Here is a 19,955-nt window from a genome sequence, read left to right on the forward strand (position 1 = left end):
ATGTAGGAGTAGCAGAACATTTTCGTATGCAGTGAGCCAGGAATGTTGCAGTCTTACCAGCCAAAAAAACATTTAGAACATTGAGGTATTAATTTAACAAAAGGAATTTTAATGAAATGATTGCAGGGTCTGTAAATACGATCTAACATCACTCTGATTTATTGCGCAGTGTCCAGAATTTGTATATTTATGTATCTGAAGAGAATACCTGCCATTTTAGGAACTGTTAATGATTTCAGCCATCACTTATACCATGAAGGGTTATATAAAGTTATACATTAAAGGGACACTTCAAGCACCATAATCATCTTACCATGGGACAAGGCCATGGTACTACTAAGCACTATAGCAGTCTGTAGTGGTTGCAATGCTTGAAGTCCAGTCAGGGCCGTACTGGCCCACCGGGATACCAGGAAATTTCCCGGTGGGCCGTAGCACCTGGGGCAGGGCAAACAGCTGGTGTGCTGGCGGCCGGAGGGAGACCTGTGCTGTCTCTGCTCTGCTCCCCCGCCCACGCGCGCTACTTAATGAGACCGGGGACGGAATATGATGTCCTATTCCAGCCCCAGTCTCATTAAGCTGCGCACTGGGGAGCAGAGCAGAGACAGCCAGGGGCGGACTGACCACTCGGGCAGATCGGTCATGGACCGAGGGCCAGAGGCAGTCAGGGGTCCGGCTGCCTTAACAGTCATACTCTCTCTGGCTGGGGAGTTCAGAGATCTCCGCAGCCAGAGAGGCACAATTTAACATGATGTGTGTTCCCCCTCACCTACTGAGACCTGGCAGCAATCCTGCTCTTGCCAGGTCTCCTCCATCCTCTCTGCGCGGAGCTCCGTGTGAGGGGAGGAGGCGGAGCCCAGGAGAGGGGAAGTGACATCACTTCCTGCCTCCTCCTCTCCTCTCTTCCTGCAGAATATACTGAGTGAGCAGCCTGGCAGAGTCAGCAGGTATGTAAATCAACCATCTCCCCCTCCACCTCAGCACCCATCTCCCTCAGCCCCATGCCCCCTCCACCCACCTCAGCACCCACTTCATCTCCCATGCCCCCTCCACCCACCTCAGCACCCACTTCATCTCCCATGCCCCCTCCACCCACCTCAGCACCCACTTCATCTCCCATGCCCCCTCCACCCACCTCAGCACCCACTTCATTTCCCATGCCCCCTCCACCCACCTCAGCACCCACTTCATCTCCCATGCCCCCTCCACCTCAGCCCCATGCCCCCTCCACCCACCTCAGCACCCACTTCATCTCCCATGCCCCCTCCACCTCAGCCCCATGCCCCCTCCACCTCAGCACCCACTTCATCTCCCATGCCCCCTCCACCTCAGCCCCATGCCCCCTCCACCCACCTCAGCACCCACTTCATTTCCCATGCCCCCTCCACCCACCTCAGCACCCACTTCATTTCCCATGCCCCCTCCACCTCAGCCCCATGCCCCCTCCACCCACCTCAGCACCCACTTCATCTCCCATGCCCCCTCCACCTCAGCCCCATGCCCCCTCCACCTCAGCACCCACTTCATCTCCCATGCCCCCTCCACCTCAGCCCCATGCCCCCTCCACCTCAGCCCCATGCCCCCTCCACCCACCTCAGCACCCACTTCATCTCCCATGCCCCCTCCACCTCAGCCCCATGCCCCCTCCACCTCAGCACCCACTTCAGCCCTATGCCCCTCTCCAACTCAGCACCCACCTTAGCCCCATGCCCCCTCCACCCACTTCAGCACCCATCTCCTGCTTCACTCACCTCATCTCATCTCCCATGCCCCCCTCTACCTCAGCACCCATTCCCCTCCACCTTCACTCACCTCTGCCCCCATCTACCCCAGCACCCACTTCATCTCCAATGCCCCCCTCCACCTCAGCACCCACCTCAGCCCCATGTCCCGCTCCACCTCAGCACCAATCTCCCTTAGGTCCCACCTGGGCCCCATGCCCACCTCAGCACCCATCTTCCCCATCACCCACCTCAGCCCTAATGCCCTGTTCACCCATCTCAACCCCTATCCATCCCTACACCCATCACAGCCCTCACTGGACCCACTACAGCCCCTATACCTTCCTGCACCCAGTATACCACCTATCACTCTTCCATTCTCTACAGTCACTATCTCCCCATGCACCTACTACGGTCCCTATGCCCCATTGCACCTACTAGAGCCCATATCCCCACACGCACACACTGCAGCTACTATCCACACACACAGCCTTAAACAATATATATTTGTAAAATGCATACACTGATAACAACAGGCAGCAATACAGTCTGTTAGCTAATATGACATTCATTATTGCACAGGCAGGGTAATGGTAAATCACTGTAGTGTGGTTTGATTACAGGGACACTCCAGGCACCCAGACAACTTCTGCCCATTGGAGTGGTCTGGTTGCCAACTCCCACTACCCTTAACCCTGCAAGTGTAATTATTGCAGTTTTCATAATCTGCAATATTTACCTTGAAGGGTTAAGTCCTCAGCCACTAGAGGACACTTCCGTGTTCATAGAACACGAAAAGTGTGCTATAACATAGCTGGACGTCCTCACGCTATGTGAGGACCTCCAGCGTTGCTGAAATCCCCATTTGAAAGCTTTCCTATGAGGAGGTCTAATGTGCGTGCGCGGCATTGCCGCGCATGCGCATTAGGTCTCCCTGGCCGTGCATGCTCAATAGGAGCGTGGGCAGATCCTGACCAGGAGCCGAGGGACATCGGCGCTGGATACAGGTAAGTCATTGAAGGGGTTTTAACACCTTCAGCAACATGGGATGGGGGGTGGGAGGGAGAGGGGACCTGCAGTGCCAGGAAATCGGTTTGTTTTCTTGGCACTGGAGAGTCCCTTTAATATCTATTATCCATACAAACACACATTACAGCCCTAGTAAACCCCAGACGCCTACTACAGCCCCTACCACACACACTGCAACACAACCAGCTGTCTCAACTCACATACTGCACTGCAAACAGACTCATTCACACACTTAAAATCACCAAAAGCCTCACTGTATGCACACAATCCCACAAGCAGCATCCCCACACATGGAAAACAACATGCAGCCTCCCTACAGTTATTACAAGCAGCATTCCTACTATTGCAATACTGCATACAGCCTCCTTACACACTCACACACACACACCATAATTACAACCATCTATATAGCACAAACATATTCTGCAGTGCAGTACAATAGGTAAAAGGCAAAACATTTTACACAACACGTTGACATACAGGAACACATCACAAGCAGCATCCCACACACTGAACCCCACAAGTCACCTACAAACGTTTGCAGGCTACTTGTATGGACTTGTATGACTGAAAACAAATGTGGGGGATGCTGCTTGTGATGTCACCAGCAAACACAGGGGAAAAAAACTTTGCACCAGAACAGGGCCCTTGGTCTCCTATTGCCCGAGGGCCCTGTGAGTTGTCAGTCCGCCCCTGGAGACAGCACAGCTCCCTATTCGCGCCACCAGCCCCCCGCCCTGCATCACCACCCAGCAGGCCGTCCCCCACTGTAGCAATAATGTGTGAAACAGTCTGTCAGTGTGAGTGTATGGGTCTGTCATGGTGTGTGTCTGTCTGTGTCATGGTGTGTGTGTGTGTGTGTGTGTGTGTGTCTGCCATGGTGTATGCAGTTTTCTAACCATCTGACTTGACTCATGTATTTTTTTTTATTTATTTTTTTTAAAGCTCATATTTTAATGTATTTCCATTACCCTTGTCTTCTGCTGAGACCATCAATCATGTTTCAGTTGGTGTTAGACACTCCTCTTCTGCATACTTGTTTGGGAAGCTCAGCCTTGCTTCCCATAACAGGTTAAAGGCCTCAATACTTTGTTTGCTTGGTGTAAATAAAATGTATCTGTTCTCTTCCTCCAATTAACTGTCCAAAGCTGCTGCAGTAAATTATTCCAGCTGTTTCTCTCCTTGGTCCGTGCTGCTGCTGCTTTCACACAGTCTGTCCTCCGCCCTACTTCCCATTGCAAGAATTGCTTTCCCTTAGACTGAGTTCAAGGCATCTTTTCTCTGAAAAGACATGCAGAGCACAGCCCTCTTATCTGTGTGCTAACCAGAACAGACTGAAATGAGGGAGGGGGAAGAGTAGTTTGTTTTAACCTGTGTTTAGAGAAATCTAGACATTTGCTAGCAATTCTGCTAGCGCAATGTATAGATGAAATTCGATTGTCTATAATTTAATATAAAGTTGTGTTTGTCATGACAGGTACTTTTTAAATAAAGATACATTATGTCATCTCCTGTTTAGATTACTCAGAGAATGTGGTGTAGCTTTGTATTAAACAAGTACTCACTCCCATTAGAGATTAATTACGTTGATGAGTCCATAATGAACAGACCCCATCCAGGTATCTCTCCAGAGTTCTTGAACATTTTTTAACAGAAGCCAGTGGGCTCTCTGGAATGGAATGAAACATTTCATCTGCTCTCCAGCTCTAAGTAATTCATACATTAACTCTTCAACTGTGACAAAAGCAGTAATTCTGTATTCATTATAGCATGTTGACATTGGAACTATAATAATGATAATAAAATAATTATATGTTGTTAATGCTAGAATAACTCTTACATAAGTGTGGGAATTCAGTAGCAATTTTCTCATTTGACCATGCTTCACTCAGAGCTTTGATTATTTGCCGCTAATGGGAGATCTGATGACTGGATAATCAATTTTGTCAAACTAAGCTTTCTTTAAAGATTAAGTGTGCAACATAATTGTGGATTATACTTTAATGTCAGTTGATAATACAGGAAAAGGCACTACAGATTGTTACAAAAAATGATTTACTAGAGTGTATTCTGAACACTATACATACATTCCTCACTTACTGTGTGGGTCTGTGTGTAGAGACATTTCCCCGAATATAGGCAAAGGCACGAGAGCAGGTAATCCCTCTAATTCCCACGACGGCTCAGACTTACCATCCCGCGAGAGAGCTGGTCGTAAGTGTGAGCCGTCGTAAAGCAGGTAGGTCGCAAAACGAGGATCACCTGTAGTGTCCCTCAGCCTCTAAGGCCAAACTCCCCTGCTACCATGAAAGCGTTAAAAACTCTTTCTTCCACGTACAGTATTCCAGTGTCAAGATTTTTGGCACTGGACAGATCTCCTTTCCCTCCAAATGCATGGCGCTGGAGTAACCTAATGCGCATTATGGCTACCCCATAGGAAAGCGTTGAATCCGTTCTTTCCTATGGAGATTTTTAAGACACTGGATGTCCTCATGCAGAGTGTGATTTTGTCCAGCATCTTTTGGTTAAACTCCATGAAGTGTCTCTATTGGTTGTCTGGAAGACAGCTGCAAGAGGTGGAATTTAAATATTGCAGTCTCTCTGAAACTGCAGTGTTTAACATTGCAGGGTTAAAGGGACAGGGACACTGCACCCAGATCAATTCAATGAGAAGAAGTGGTTTGGGTGCCTATTAAATATGCCTATTAAATATGTATTATTTAAATCACCTACAGCCTTCTGCTGCACATTATTCTTTCATAGAAATACATAAATGCATAAAACAAATGCATCTTTTATGGTGCATTATTTTCATATTTATTTGTCTTTTGTTTAATTTTTTTTTTTAATGTTTTTTATCAAATGCATTAATATTTTACGCCACATTTCCTAAGCTAGTGATTTTTGCTTGCTTTAGCTGTTTTGATTAGAATGCAGCCTTACTGTGAATGTATTTATTATGTAAATACTATCTGATCATGTCTATTTGGGTTATGTGTCACCTTTGCTTTTCACTGATACACACTAATGCCTAAAATGATAACCTAATACTGCCAATTCACCATCATTCATATAAGCATAGCATCCTAGAGCATGCTTGCAGCTTTTATGTAATATCGTACTATACACAAAGCCATCACACCAGCAACTGCAGTGATACAGCCTATTGTAGTGCATTTTATATCGTGGCATATGTAGAGAAAATGATGCAAAAATATGCCGGTTTATTCATCTCTCTACTGCTTGAGCACTGCTGGAATGGGCTGGACATAAACCTGAATCACTTGCATGCACAAGTACGAAATTGTATTGACATTCTAAAATGAATTGTAGTAGAATTGTGTACCATAGCTCCTATTCATGGTCACCACCACTGGTTCAGCTACATTGTGAAAGAGAATAGCACAAGGCCTGTCTCCACTGGCAGCCAGCAAGCACTCCAGGAATTCAAGGCCTACAATAATAATTTGTAGCTCTTTTGCAAGGCCCAAGTTACAACCTAAGAAAGTTTATAAAAACAGAACAAAAAAGATTGGACTCGCGCTCATTTTAGGAGACTTAAAATATGTGAACTGCATATAAAGTAGTTCCAAAATGAATGGCAGGTATTTTACTGGATAGTGTTATACGCCTGGCACAGTGTCAATTAACTAGGACTGCAAAATTTGAGTTTTTACAATATAACTGTGTAACTCTAAATTGGGAATAATTGCACAGTTGGGTACCATACAGTCCGTCATATGTTCTTGGTGACATCTCCCATAACACTATTTTTGTTTATTGTAATGTTTCACTGGATCTGTTAGTTAATCTTTAACAGTATTTGTTGACTTGGATCTAAACTTAGCAGTTCTAATCATGCAATAGTTAATCCTTCAAATACAAGAAGACAAGAACTTTGTTGCGTAGCAATACTGAAATGTGCTATTTGGATAAAGGTTCTTAGGCAGTTGTCTTGGTATTTCTGCTTATGTGGGGGGGGGGGGGGCACTTTTGGCATTTGTCTCAATGTGTGTCAACTTTTTGAATCCAAATGCTGTTTAAATTAACCATTTCAGTGCTAAGATGCCTTGAATTGCTTTATATCATTAAAAGGACACTATAGTCACTCATTTCAGCTCATTGAAATGGTTTGGTGCAGTTTCCCTGCCCCCCTTAGTCCTGCAGTGTAAATCATTGCAGTTTGAGAGGACTAAGCCTGCCTCTAGTGGCTAAAAATCACACAGCCATTAAAGGCTCTACCTACTTACTAGATGACTTTTGGTCGCCAAACTGATGCTGGATGTCCTCACGCTCTGCATGAAAACATCCAGGTTCCGTTAAATCCCCATAGGAAAGCATTGAAGCAATGCTTGTCTATGGGGAGGGCCTAATGCTCGCCACGCATGTGAATTAACCCCATCTGGTTGAGTGACATTAGAGAAGGTGTAGCAACAAGTCAGAACAGAGCTGGAATCGCGTAAGTGTTGAAAGGGGTTTTTAACACTTGCTGTGCCAAGGTGTGTGTGTGTGTGGGGGGGGAGGTAGAGGGATCTATAGTGTAAGGAATGCGACTTTGTATTACACTATAGAATCTCTTTAGGACATCTCACTCTTTATCTCAAACACCGTATACATACTGTGTCCATAATGTATGGACATTCATTTGTCTTTATGCAAAAATATATCAATGGGGTTTCTTTCATGCATACAATGTTTTGGACCTTACTTAGTCATTTTATATTTGGAGTTAATCAGACATTACAAGCAATTTGTGATGCATCCTTATTTGTCTAATAGGTTGTGTTGAGTTATATTGCAATAAACCAGGCACAAAGTCAAAAGCAATCTTTAGTATTTGTATTTTCCATTGAGCAACGTGAAAGATTACACAGTGCAGAATTTAAACTCACCTTCTTAAAACATGCATATCTTTACTAATATGGATCTGGTTTCATAAACATCTGTTTCTTTATTCTGTCCATCATCTAGGAGACTAACATTATTGCTTTGTCTCAGTCCTTATAACCTACTTGAGCGCAGATTGCACAGCTGAAAGTAGGTTATTTCGGTTGTAACTAAAGAAACAACTCACTTCACTTTGTTCCTTATTAGTCTTCATTTGTTGACAGACCTCTTCACCTATACATTTTTCAGACGCCTGCTGTATGTCTTTGCGTCTCCAGGGGCATTTCCTATTAAATATACATACTCAGGGCTGGAAAAATGACTTGTCCTGGCCCTGTTATCCAAAGGCCCAGAGCTGAAACCACACATGATGAAGGAACCTCTTTAGATAAATGTGATTAGTTTTGTTTTACATCTCTGAATTTCAAAAATAAATAAATGCCTATATATTTTTTTTTTCTAAAAAATATAGAGCATATTTTTCCATAATTCATTGCGCTTAAGAAATGTGTGATTCTAAACAGGGTAATAGTGAGTATAAGGCAATGCCAACTATGCAAACTGACAAAAAGTAACAAACTGATACAAAATAATTACAATTTGTGAAAGTTGGAATATTGGCAACCTAGAGCAGGGGTAGGCAACCTTTTAGTAGTACTGTGCCGATATAGGATTGTGATGTCCTGTAGCGTGCCGATCCTATTTTTTTTAATTGAGGTGTGTATGCTGCCGTATTCTGCTTGTGTTATTTATACTGTAATTGCTTTGTATCGTTGAATTTGTGCGTATATGAGCTATTATCAGGGGTGTACCTAGAGTATTTGGCACCTGGGGCGGATCCTGGGCTTGGCACACACACACAGTCACAGGCAGAGAGTCACACACACATACACAGTTACAGTCACACACACAGTTACAGGCAACATCACACAGTCACAGGCAGACACACACACACACACAGTTACAGGCATGCAGTCACACACACACACACACATACACAGTTACAGGCAGACAGCCACACACACACAGTTACAGACGTGCAATCACACACACACACACAGTTACAGGCATGCAGTCACACACACACACACACACACAGTTGCAGGCAGACAGACACACACACACACACAGTTACAGGCATGCAGTCACACACACAGTTACAGGCATGCAGTCACACACACACACACACACACACACACATACACAGTTACAGGCAGACAGACACACACAGTTACAGGCATGCAGTCACACGCAAACACAGTTACAGGCATGCAGACACATACACACAGTTACAGGCATGCAGACACACACACACACAGTTACAGGCATGTAGACACACACACACACACACACACATACAGTTACAGGCATGCAGACACACACACACATACAGTTACAGGCATGCAGACACACTCACACAAACACAGTTACAGGAAGACAGTTTTACAGACACAGTCACACACACACTATTACTTACAGACAGGAGCTGGAGGAGGAGTGGGTTCACTGGAGTTCTCCTGAAACCTGTTAGGTGGAGAAGCAGGGATTCCTTCTTGCTGCACCTCCATCTGCAGCAGCAACAGCAGCGGGTAAGGGCCTATTAAGCCCTGCCCCACCCCTGCCCCACTGCCAATTTGACTCCGCCCCCGATTCTGCTTAGCTCCACCCCCACTTTCCTTCTGTGCGGCCAGTTCAGCTGCTCCTTGCATGTGTGAGCTGTTCTGGCCGCCCGGCACCCTAACTACCATGGGGCACTGTGCGGCCACAGCTCACACAGCCCCCACACCAGGGACCGCCCCCTCCGCCTCCCCCTTAGTACGCCACTGGCTATTATATTGTATATGTTCATTAGTAGTTTATGGTATTGTGTATGATACATATGAGTGTGGGTTGTGTATGAGGGCTGCTCGTGGAATTGTGTGTGGATGAATATGTCACATTGTGTGTTTGGTTGTGTGTGTGTATGTGTGGGGGCTGTTTGGGGTATTGCATGTGAGAGGCTGCATGTGGGATTGTGTCCATGTATGTGAATTGTTAGTGGTGTTTCGTTTGTGGGGATTGTGTGTATGTTTGTGTGTGGGCTGTTTGTATTATTTGTATGAGGGGAGGCTTACTCTGCAGGTCTGTGTATATCTAGCAGTGTGGATGGCTTCCCTGGGTTCCAGTAGGGACCAGGCTGGCCAGGTACAGGTCAAGGACAGGAGGCTGCTCTACTACAGTGTGGATTCCCATGCACAAGTGATTGGAGGAACTGATCTGAGATCACTTCCCATACGTTCTGCAATGCATAAATTGAGCATTGTCCTTCACTACTGCTTCGTATTAGCAGATATCTGAAGTTTCACTGAGACTCCTGATAGGCCAGAGCCTGTTTGGCTCTAGCAGCCTTGAGTGCCGTGGAAAGACACCTCGAGTGCCGTGCATGGCACTAGTGCCATAGGTTGCCTACCCCTGACCTAGAGTCAAGACCTTCCTATATAATGCCCTCTTAGGTTGGTCAATATACCAAGCTCTGCCTTGAGACTTAACTGATCTATATCTTTATTTACATGATTAGCAATTGCCACATTGTCACCGAGCTTTTTTCTGTATTCTTTATACTTGTTTAAATTTCGTTTTAATGAAATATTTTGCCTCGTTGGAGCTTTCAGATTGTCACATATGAGCTGGCTGCAACACGTTGCTAACGTATTGGGACATTGCTTTTCTATAACATGTACTTCATAACGCTCTTCTTATCTTGATGTTATTATTAGAAGGGGGTGGGGGAGCCAAATTTTTAGAGAGAAATTATTTTAAAAAAAAATAAAAAAATCTTTTGTCAGCTTTGTTTAACATTTTGCTTTCTCTTATCTCTAGGCAAACTGAAGACTTCTAGATTTAAATCTCCGGTGTCAAAATGAATACAGGTAGGATTTGTCAGCACAAAGCAGAAACTGGAACATTGTATCAGCAGATAGCAGATAACAGGAACAGGCTAAAACTAAATCTAGGACTGCTAGCAAATTCTGTAAACTTAATGTATTTCTCATGACTAATCGTTTGAATTCTGTATTAACGGTCGGTGCTGGTCTATTAAAGCCCTCAATTAAAAAGTTCTACAGCAAACACGTTTGTATTTTATTAACAGTGCAGTGAACTAGACCTGTAACGTGTGCCACTTGCTGACACTCTCTATTGCCAATCCACTAACCATACATAGAAGTGTGTCAATGACCATTATGTTTTTTCTTTATGCTAGTTATTTTAGCTAAATCTCACTCTCTTGGAATAACTGTTTAGTTAAGCTTGAAAACTATACAAATTGTGCAAATTATCACGCCACTGTCTAATCTATGTGAATCCTGAGATACGCTGTTGTTAAAATAAATAAAGTGAACAAAGTCCTACCATTGGTAAATTGCAAGGCGTGCACACCAGAAGTATAAGGAATTAACTGGGGGCACAGAATATTTGTAACCAATAGAAGTCTATTTACAGTCAATATCAGTCTTCAAATGCACATAGATACATTTTCAAGTCCAATAAGACATCTGTTTTTTGATATACACTACATATAAAACCTACCATAACCTTTTTACTCATGCTCTGAATTCTCTCTAGGTAGTGATTTCAGAATGTAAGTCTCATTATTTATTTGTGTAATAACTAATGTGAGCCTTGGTTAAACTCTAGACTCTACAATGGAACTTGTATCACTTAATGCTCTGCTGGGCTCTATGAACACTCCACTGGCCTCTTCAGAGCGCAGTTCCACTTTGTAGGATCTCTTTCCTTGCCATGTTCAGCAATATATTCAAAGTGTCTTATGAACCTAACACTTAGCCACACTACACAGACCTTTAAATAACTTGACCAAAAGTGAGTTATACTTGCTGATTGCAATTCAGATAACTTCTTAAAGTGCTAGGTCATATGTTTTTAAGACAGAAATTGAGTTTCTGAAGCCTCTACTACTATAATTTTTCTCAAGAATGTGCTCTGGAAATTTATCATGGATATTTTTCTGCCTCTTTAGGAGCACTGTGTAATGGCAACTGATGCCCTAACATAATATACCGACATATCTTGTTTATAAGGGGTTATGTTAAGACTGCCAAGATACCATGAGTCTCATCACCATCTGTTTACAGGCCCGTTGCAAATAACAACACTTGCATGTGCGCATAAATAATGTCACCAGCTTCAGATGGTGACATTGCTAATATGTGCCCGCTACAGGGCTAATTTTGAATGGGAGACTGCTGAGTGGCACACACTATAGTAAAACAGACAAAAACAGCTCCTGCTGCTAAAACAGTTCTCATCTTAGTCAGTGTTTCCAATTTAAACTTGGTTACAAACCATAACTCACAGTCAGAAGAAATCACTGTCTTTGTTATGAAAAGTAATATGTAACCATTTAAGATGTGCAAGAAGGAGAGAAAGGTTCTGGTGTAAATAACGCATCATTTTAAGTCCCTGCAGTTCTGTGTGTTTATGTGTATGTGTGTGTTTATCTCTCTCTCTCTCTCCCTCTATACATACCTACCCAGTGGAACTGTAAATTAGAAATATAAATGGACATTGAGCACAAAAATGTTGATGATGGGCTACTCATTTATGTTAATAAGTGTTAATTTGATTCTATTCTTCTTAATTTGAATCAAATTAACATAAACGAGTGGCCCATCATTCCTATTTTTGGGCTCGATGTCTATTTAGAATTTTTTTTTTTAATCAGAAATAGACACTTGATTAATCATAATGACTACTGTATATATTATATGCATATAATAATGGACACATTTAATCCGAAACTGTTTTTTATGCATCTTTAAACATAAATGGAAGTGTTATGGATGGGATTGTACAAGCCCCAGCAGTCTTTCTACATAAATGAAAACCACCAAACTGAAGAGATGCACTTACAGATTTGCTTACATAATTGATTGTATGGCAGGTGGGCAAATACAAAATATTTTGAATATAGAGAATAGATCTAACACGTGCAAAAAAAATCATAGAGTTAGATCATAGACCCTGCAAACTAACACTTAGTTGCCAAAATATGGGGGTTGGTACAGTTAGAGAGAGAGAGAGAGAGTGTGTTTTCTCTCTGTCTGAATGTGATATCTGTGATGCAATTAATTTTTTGTGCTTTGTAATTACCTGCATGAAAAAGTGTGGCACTGAGGTGGCACCTAATAAGTTTTAGCAAGGAGGATGTACTTTCTATGAGCCGGCCATTCTATAGATAAACGTTTAGACTGCTCAATTGATTAAAAGCTGCTTAAACACTTGAGTTTGCGAGCTGGAAAGGATGATGAAAATAACTAAAATATGTGATGAAAACAATTTAGAACAGATCATTTGTTGTCTGGGATATACATCCTTACCAGCCTCCCAGGTTTTCAAGGAACTCCTCCAATGTTAAGGCCTGAAGTTGATTCTATGCTTTCCTAATTCTTTGGAATACTGAAAAGAGTAGCCAGAGTTAAGGCAAGGATGGTATTTCTCTGTTTTCCATATATAAATATATCAATATGGAAAACAGCCTGTATATTGCATTGGGATTTTGCTGACATTCCAATTACCCAGCAATCAAAAGATATACAAAAGTCAAATTACGGCCTGCTTTGACTGTGATTAGTGGCTGCCTTGCCTTGCTATCTCCCATCAGATGTCACCTGTGATGGCAGAGCGGAATATTTTACGGTGTATGAGAAGGCACATGCCAAGTAAATGGATTATGTTTGTGCCACATTCTCTGCAGCCTGAGGGTAAGTCATCTTTTTGCCCAATACACAGTAGAGTCTACCTATGGTATTGTATTGGGTATGTTTGTTTGGTGGCTCATCCTCCATATTTACTCTAACTTGAACAGCAATATAAGGATAATTCAGATCCTTTCAGAATAATGTGCTAAGGCTTGAAGAAAAGAAGATCTAAAGGTAAGTATATATCTTAATTTTCCTCCCATATCTTCCTCCCATGTTGCCTGGTACACAGGGCCAGACTGGCCCACTGGGATACCGGGAAATTTCCCGGTGGGCCACGGCACCTGGGGCCATGTAGCTTCCCTCCGAGTATGAAGGAGATAGAGGCAGAGTGGGAGCTGCCGCATCGAGGGTGCGCACACTCTGAGGGGCTGTTCGCGGCCGCAGCAAGGGCAAGGATGGTGGCCGCCTGGCAGGTCTCAGTGATGATGACTGCAGTGCAGGACATCCCAGGAGGACTGAGGGAGAACAGCAATGTGGTGTTCTCCCTCTCTATCATGCTCCCTCAAAATTCCCAGCACAGCCACATCATAAAGTAGTGGTTACTCTATGATGTGGCTGTGCTAGGAATTGTGGGAACTTTGAGGGAGCATGATGGCGAGGGAGAACACCACATTGCTTTCAGTGCTGTTCTCCCAGGGCCACAACTCCTCCAGGCCACAGGAGCTTCCGACCAAGGCCATCAAGCAGAGGCAGCCCCAGCATCAAAGCCCAGTGTCCACACAGTGGCCAAAAGTTCAAATGGCCACCAAAGTGACCGTGGAGGCTGTCACCACTCCCATGAGGCCCTCAGCTCAGTCTCATGCCTAAGAGAGACCAGAGGTAGAAGTTTGCAGTTGCAGCAGGCAAGGAAGAAGAAAAAAAGAAGTACTAGAGGTGGGACAGGAGCAGGAGGAATTTGAAGCACAGTCAGCAAATAGACAACAGTGAGTAACATGGTTTTTAATATTAATTTTTATCACACAAAATAGGCACTCTCAAACATACACAGACACATTTGCATACTTAGACACTTACTTACACAAGTACACTCAAGACAGAAGAATTTAGGGCCCAATTTATTTGTCATATATCTGTTGTATTTTACAATTATTTTTGCTATTCTGCTATATGGCAGTACCCTAAAAACATATTTCACCATCAATGAAAAAAAAATGTTTATTATTTATTTTATATATACACATATTTCGCCTAGATTAACCCCTTAACCACCACGTGACAGTCTACTATGCCATCATACTTTAACACTCCGTAACGGCATAGACCATAATGCAGATGAAATCTTGGATGGTACCAGGAAATACCAGGTGCCTTTCAATACCTGAGAATGTCCTGGATCAGCTGGGTTCACAGTTAGTGGCCACAGACTGACAGATGAGATATGTACAGCACTTAAACTGAGCGCTGCACATAGCCCTTTAAAGCCTTTGAACTACCATGGCTGAGAAATTTCTCTCATCCGCTGTGTTTTTGACACTGCCTCCTGGCTGCAGCATTAAGAAAAAGGTACTGGGTTCCCTCTGTCAGTTGCGGCCACAATTAGTCACGCACAAAGTGACTGCATCACATAGCCATTGAAATTTATTAAAATACCACGCCAGAGCAATCACGCTCAGCCACGGTAATTTTAAACATATCATTGAAAACATCCGAGTGAGGTCTCCCTGCTTGCCCCATGCTCCTGGATCGCTGCTGGGCTTTTCCAGAGGAGAGGGGAGAGAAAGCTTTCAATATATACATTTTGCTAGCATTCCTGCTAACACAATGTACAGATAGAAGTTGTAACTGATGTAATTCTGACAGTAATACATACATACATACATACATACATATATACACTCCAACCTCTGGCACTCACCATCAATGAAAAAAAAAAGTTTATTATTTATTTTATATATATATATATATATATATATACACACACACACACACACGCTAATATGTAATGAGCGCATATTGGCCCAGTCTTGTTGCTAGGTGCACATTCTAGCACAATAACATATTCAAAGTAAATAACACACTCATAGGACTTCAAAATAAACAAGATAACATCACAGTTGTGCAACCATTTCACCATTTTAGTGCCATTACCAAACTTTCCTTAGTATGTCAAGGTAGTTGGACTGAAACACATTTGCTTAAAATACATTTAAAAGTTTTTTGTTTTTTTTTTATTTTATTTTGAAGTCCTGTGAGCGCTTTGTTTCACATTGGAAATCTAGGTTTCCATTTTAATTTATCTATTCTACCTCTACATCTGCACACTATGCTGGCACAACATATTATTGGGCTGGTATAGAATTTTTTTCCAGGGCTGCTTTTAGTTCCCAGTCCGGCCCTGCTGGTACAAGTGAAAATAGGGACTCCACAAGAGACAGGTCCATTTTAAGTGCTGTTCATGGGACAAGGATTAAATTGCTAGCAACATATACCCCAGGCACATTCCCAGTCAATTAATGCAACCTTATATTATGCTTCTTTAAACCCTAAAGCTGCTGGGACTTAGAAGCATACAAAAAATGCTGACTCAAGAAAAGTAGAACAGTTACAGCAAGATTTTTGAGTTTGTAAATATTTCCCTTCTAAAAAATAATAATAATAATAATGATAAATCGCAAAATGTTTACCTCTTTGGGACAATATACCTTGTCAGCATTGCATGTGCGTGATTTAGTGATGGAAACATAAAAACAATTGGCTAGTGTGCAGAAAACAAATATTTTTTTTGTTCTAGAAATCTTTGACACACATGTAGACACGCAGACACACAGACACAAACGATACATAAATTAGACTGAAGATCTTCCATTGAACTCTTTACAGTTGCTTGAGATGTAGTAATTTGTGTAAGACGTTTTCATTAAAGGGAAACTCCAGTGCCAGGAAAACGATCCGTTTTCCTGGCACTGGAGGGTCCCTCTCCCTCCCACCCCCCAATCCCCAGTTGCTGAAGGGGTGAAAACCCCTTCAGTCACTTACCAGAGGCAGCGACAGGTCCCACGTCGCTGCTTCCTCCTCCTCCCCCACCGCTCCTCCTTCTGCTTACGTCGGCCGGTGGGTGAGACTGATCTCGCCCGCCGGCCGAGGAAACCTAATGCTCATGCGCGGCAATGCCGCGCATGCGCATTAGCGCACCCCATAGGAAAGCATTGAAAATTAATTTCAATGCTTCCCTATGGGGAATAGAGCGACGCTGGCGGTCCTCACACAGCGTGAGGACGTCCAGCGACGCTCTAGCACAGAAAACCTGTGCTATAGAGCAGGAAGTTCCCTCTAGTGGCTGTCTAATAGACAGCCACTAGGGGAGGACTTTACCCTGCAAGGTAATTATTGCAGTTTAAAAAAACTGCAATAATTACACTTGCAGGGTTAAGGGTAGTGGGAGTTGGCACCCAGACCACTCCAATGAGCAGAAGTGGTCTGGGTGCCTGGAGTGTCCCTGTAATCAAACCACACTACAGTGATTTACCATTACCCTGCCTGTGCAATAATGAATGTCATATTAGCTAACAGACTGTATTGCTGCCTGTTGTTATCAGTGTATGCATTTTACAAATATATATATATATATATGAATGTATAAATATGCCTTTAATACTTGGTTAAACATATATCTAAATGTAAGTGCACTTAAGGATCATAGAGTAAAATATTTAAGAAAATGAACCAATCCATGACCAATGTGCCTTGCATGAACTTTTCACGTCATATTCTGGTTGTGTCAAAAATCCATAACAAATTAGTAATATGAAATGGATTGGAACAGGATACATTATGATATATTTTTAACAGTGACCAAAATTTTGTAAGCATACAGCAGCACAAATAGATTTTAATTTTAAAAGTTCAAATTATCATAATGGCTGCTTGTCTCCTCTGAACATTTGTGTCATTTGTCGCTGTGGTAGTGTTAGGGCTTATGCATACGTTATACGGTGCTGGCCACACAGTCTATTGTCTGTGTGTATACTAAATATGACTTGATATGTTATTGTAAGTAATTTAATTTAATTTAAAAAAACAAGACAAACTACAGAGCACCACTTCTCAAAACCTGTGTCTTTTTATGTAAATTTGAGCAGAACAAATAAAATACACACAATCAGAGAACCTTAAGGATATGAACAAATATTTATAAATGTGCATATGCATATATAGTTTCAAAATCTAATCTTACAGTGTGTTAGGTGTTGGTAGTCATGCTGTGGGAACAACCATTGTTTGGGATAAGATTGTAGTCCTAATTTGAGGTTGTGGTGGATTTGACAGACATGCAGAACTGTCCTTAATTTGAAAGCGACAGCACACTGACATTAATAAATTGCAGCAATAATGGACGCAGTGGTGATGATTCTCTGGGGAAGTCCATCCAGACAAATTTTAAAGTGAAATTATAAAAATATATAATAGTGTACACATTAAACAAAGTACTGGATTCAAGCTTGTGTTTGTCACTTGTATTAACACCTGTGAGACAGAATGATATCTGTATTTTCACTGATATTACTTCTGGGAGGATTCTGCTTTAATAAGAGTTGCCAAATGTGGGCTCTTATTGACCAGGGGAATCCTTTGTAACTGTTGTGTAGTTTTCCACACTAAATTGACTAACTGTTTACAAGCATTGCTTTATGTCATTCATCTGTCTTGCACATTGTTTTTACCTGCACATTGTATCAGTGCTATGGTGTTTTACATCATGTACTTGCTCTGTGTGATTGTCTGTCTTTGGCTTGCTACAATATCACTTTGTGTGCTTTCCAGATAGCGGTGGATATGCTCGCAAGCGCTCTGCAATGTCTGTCACACTAACAGCTGTGAAGAGAGTACAGAGTTCACCAAATCTATTGGCTTCAGGTATAGCAACTAACCAAACTACTCAATGCATCCTTTCAATACACCTGTGGCAAATAAATAAAGGATGCTATGAAAACCAGACTTGTTCTTTTGGAATTCCAAATAGTCGAATACAAGAGAGCCCAAAAGTTAGTTCCCTATATGTTGTACAATTCCCATGATGTTTTGCACGCCATGTCTTTAGAATGACAAAGCATTGTGCAAGCTGTAGGTTTAAAACATCTCGGGATCTACCTTTTGGGTACCCCTTATCTAGTATGAATACATTGAAACTACTAAAAAAAACACTATTCTGTATTTGATCCATTGCCAAAAGACACAGAAAAAAAATGTTTTACCATACCTTGGAAGATGTGTGATTGGGATGAGGGTGGAGTTCCCAGGAACGCAACTTGTATCACTATTGTTGCCCAAAATGACCCGACTGGAAAGGCACCGACAGAAGTGGTTTGTCAGCCTGGCGTGTTTCCAGATCAGACGGACTAATAGTGTCCAGCTAGATCCATACAGGGCAGACCGTGTCGAGAGCTTAAGATACGACCAATGGTGCACTTGCATTGTGATGCTTGGGGACAGTTCCCTAGTTGTCCCAGATGTGTAAAACCAGGTATCAAAATCAGGATGGTGGGAAAGGACAGGGATGTCCCTCGTAAACTCTGACAGTAATGAGGCCTGGTTCACACCAATGAATGGAAACCGTTTTGTTTAATATTAAAAATCAGCAAAACAAACAAACTAAAAATAGTCAATTATATAATAATAAAATGACTTTAACCCCTTAAGGATCAAACTTCTGGAACAAACGGGAATCATGACATGTCACACATGTCATGTGTCCTTAAGGGGTTAAATAAGCAATTTTAGGAAGCCAAATATTGTAGCTATGGTAAAATAAAGGATGGAAATAGGAGCTGAAAAGAGAGGATAATCTAGTATGATATAATTATTTTCTATTAATCCCTTGCAAAACACCATGCTAGATGTAAAATAAAGGAGAACAGTCTTCCACACGAACACTCTCTCATTCTCTCAAATGTATTTATTTATTTATAAAATATTTTACCAGGAAAGATATATTGAGATTCCTCTCGTTTTCAAGTACCGGTATGTCCTGGGTCCACAAATTAAATATATTCATATAGAGAGATTGACTAAATAGTGATACATTGCTGAGATATACTTTCGTAAAAATGTATCCTTTTGTTTAAAATGCAAATTGATGGAATAATTTTATACCAAAGTCAAACCTTTCTATCTTTACAATACAGACCCATGTTATAAAACAATGCAGTGATATGCACAAAATAAAAACACCAACAAACTGGAGTGTAAAAATGCAGGACCTTTGAAAAATGTGGTAAAGGGACACATTGATGACATTGAAGATGAATTTGTATACCTCCCATTGCATACTACAAGTGCTTTAGTTATGGCTAAAAGTGTTTTGTGATCTTTATATGTTATGTTAGCCATTTTAGTGAGTGCTAGGGGACTATATTTTGCAAGCTAGTTGCGGGGATGGTGAGAATCTAAACTTTGCTCTTTTTTTTAAAACAATTATTCCCCATTGGACAAAATCATGCCAATCAGTCCTAAAAGCATGTCCCGCAGAGAGGTCCTGTCCTAGCAAATTAGAACACAACCAAATAAATGATTATATACTATCCTAATCAGAGGAAGCTGATTGGTCAGGTAACTGCAA

General features: G+C 42.2%; 1 protein-coding gene across 19 annotated transcripts in view; it reads left to right on the forward strand.

The window, feature by feature from the left end:
* The window catches only part of SORBS2 (sorbin and SH3 domain containing 2), a 293,640-nt gene that overhangs the window by 110,103 nt on the left and 163,582 nt on the right, over positions 1-19,955 (forward strand). For 16 of the 19 annotated variants that reach the window (XM_063458106.1, XM_063458108.1, XM_063458107.1 and 13 more), the window contains 2 exons: positions 10,497-10,546; positions 18,161-18,253. In XM_063458106.1, the coding sequence (XP_063314176.1) occupies positions 10,537-10,546; positions 18,161-18,253 (103 nt within the window). In that variant the 5' untranslated portion in view covers positions 10,497-10,536. The remainder of the gene's footprint in view (positions 1-10,496; positions 10,547-18,160; positions 18,254-19,955) is intronic. The other 3 variants (XM_063458101.1, XM_063458102.1, XM_063458104.1) reach the window with 1 other exon arrangement.

Source organism: Pelobates fuscus, chromosome 6 (assembly GCF_036172605.1).
Source record: "Pelobates fuscus isolate aPelFus1 chromosome 6, aPelFus1.pri, whole genome shotgun sequence".
NCBI lineage: Eukaryota > Metazoa > Chordata > Amphibia > Anura > Pelobatidae > Pelobates > Pelobates fuscus.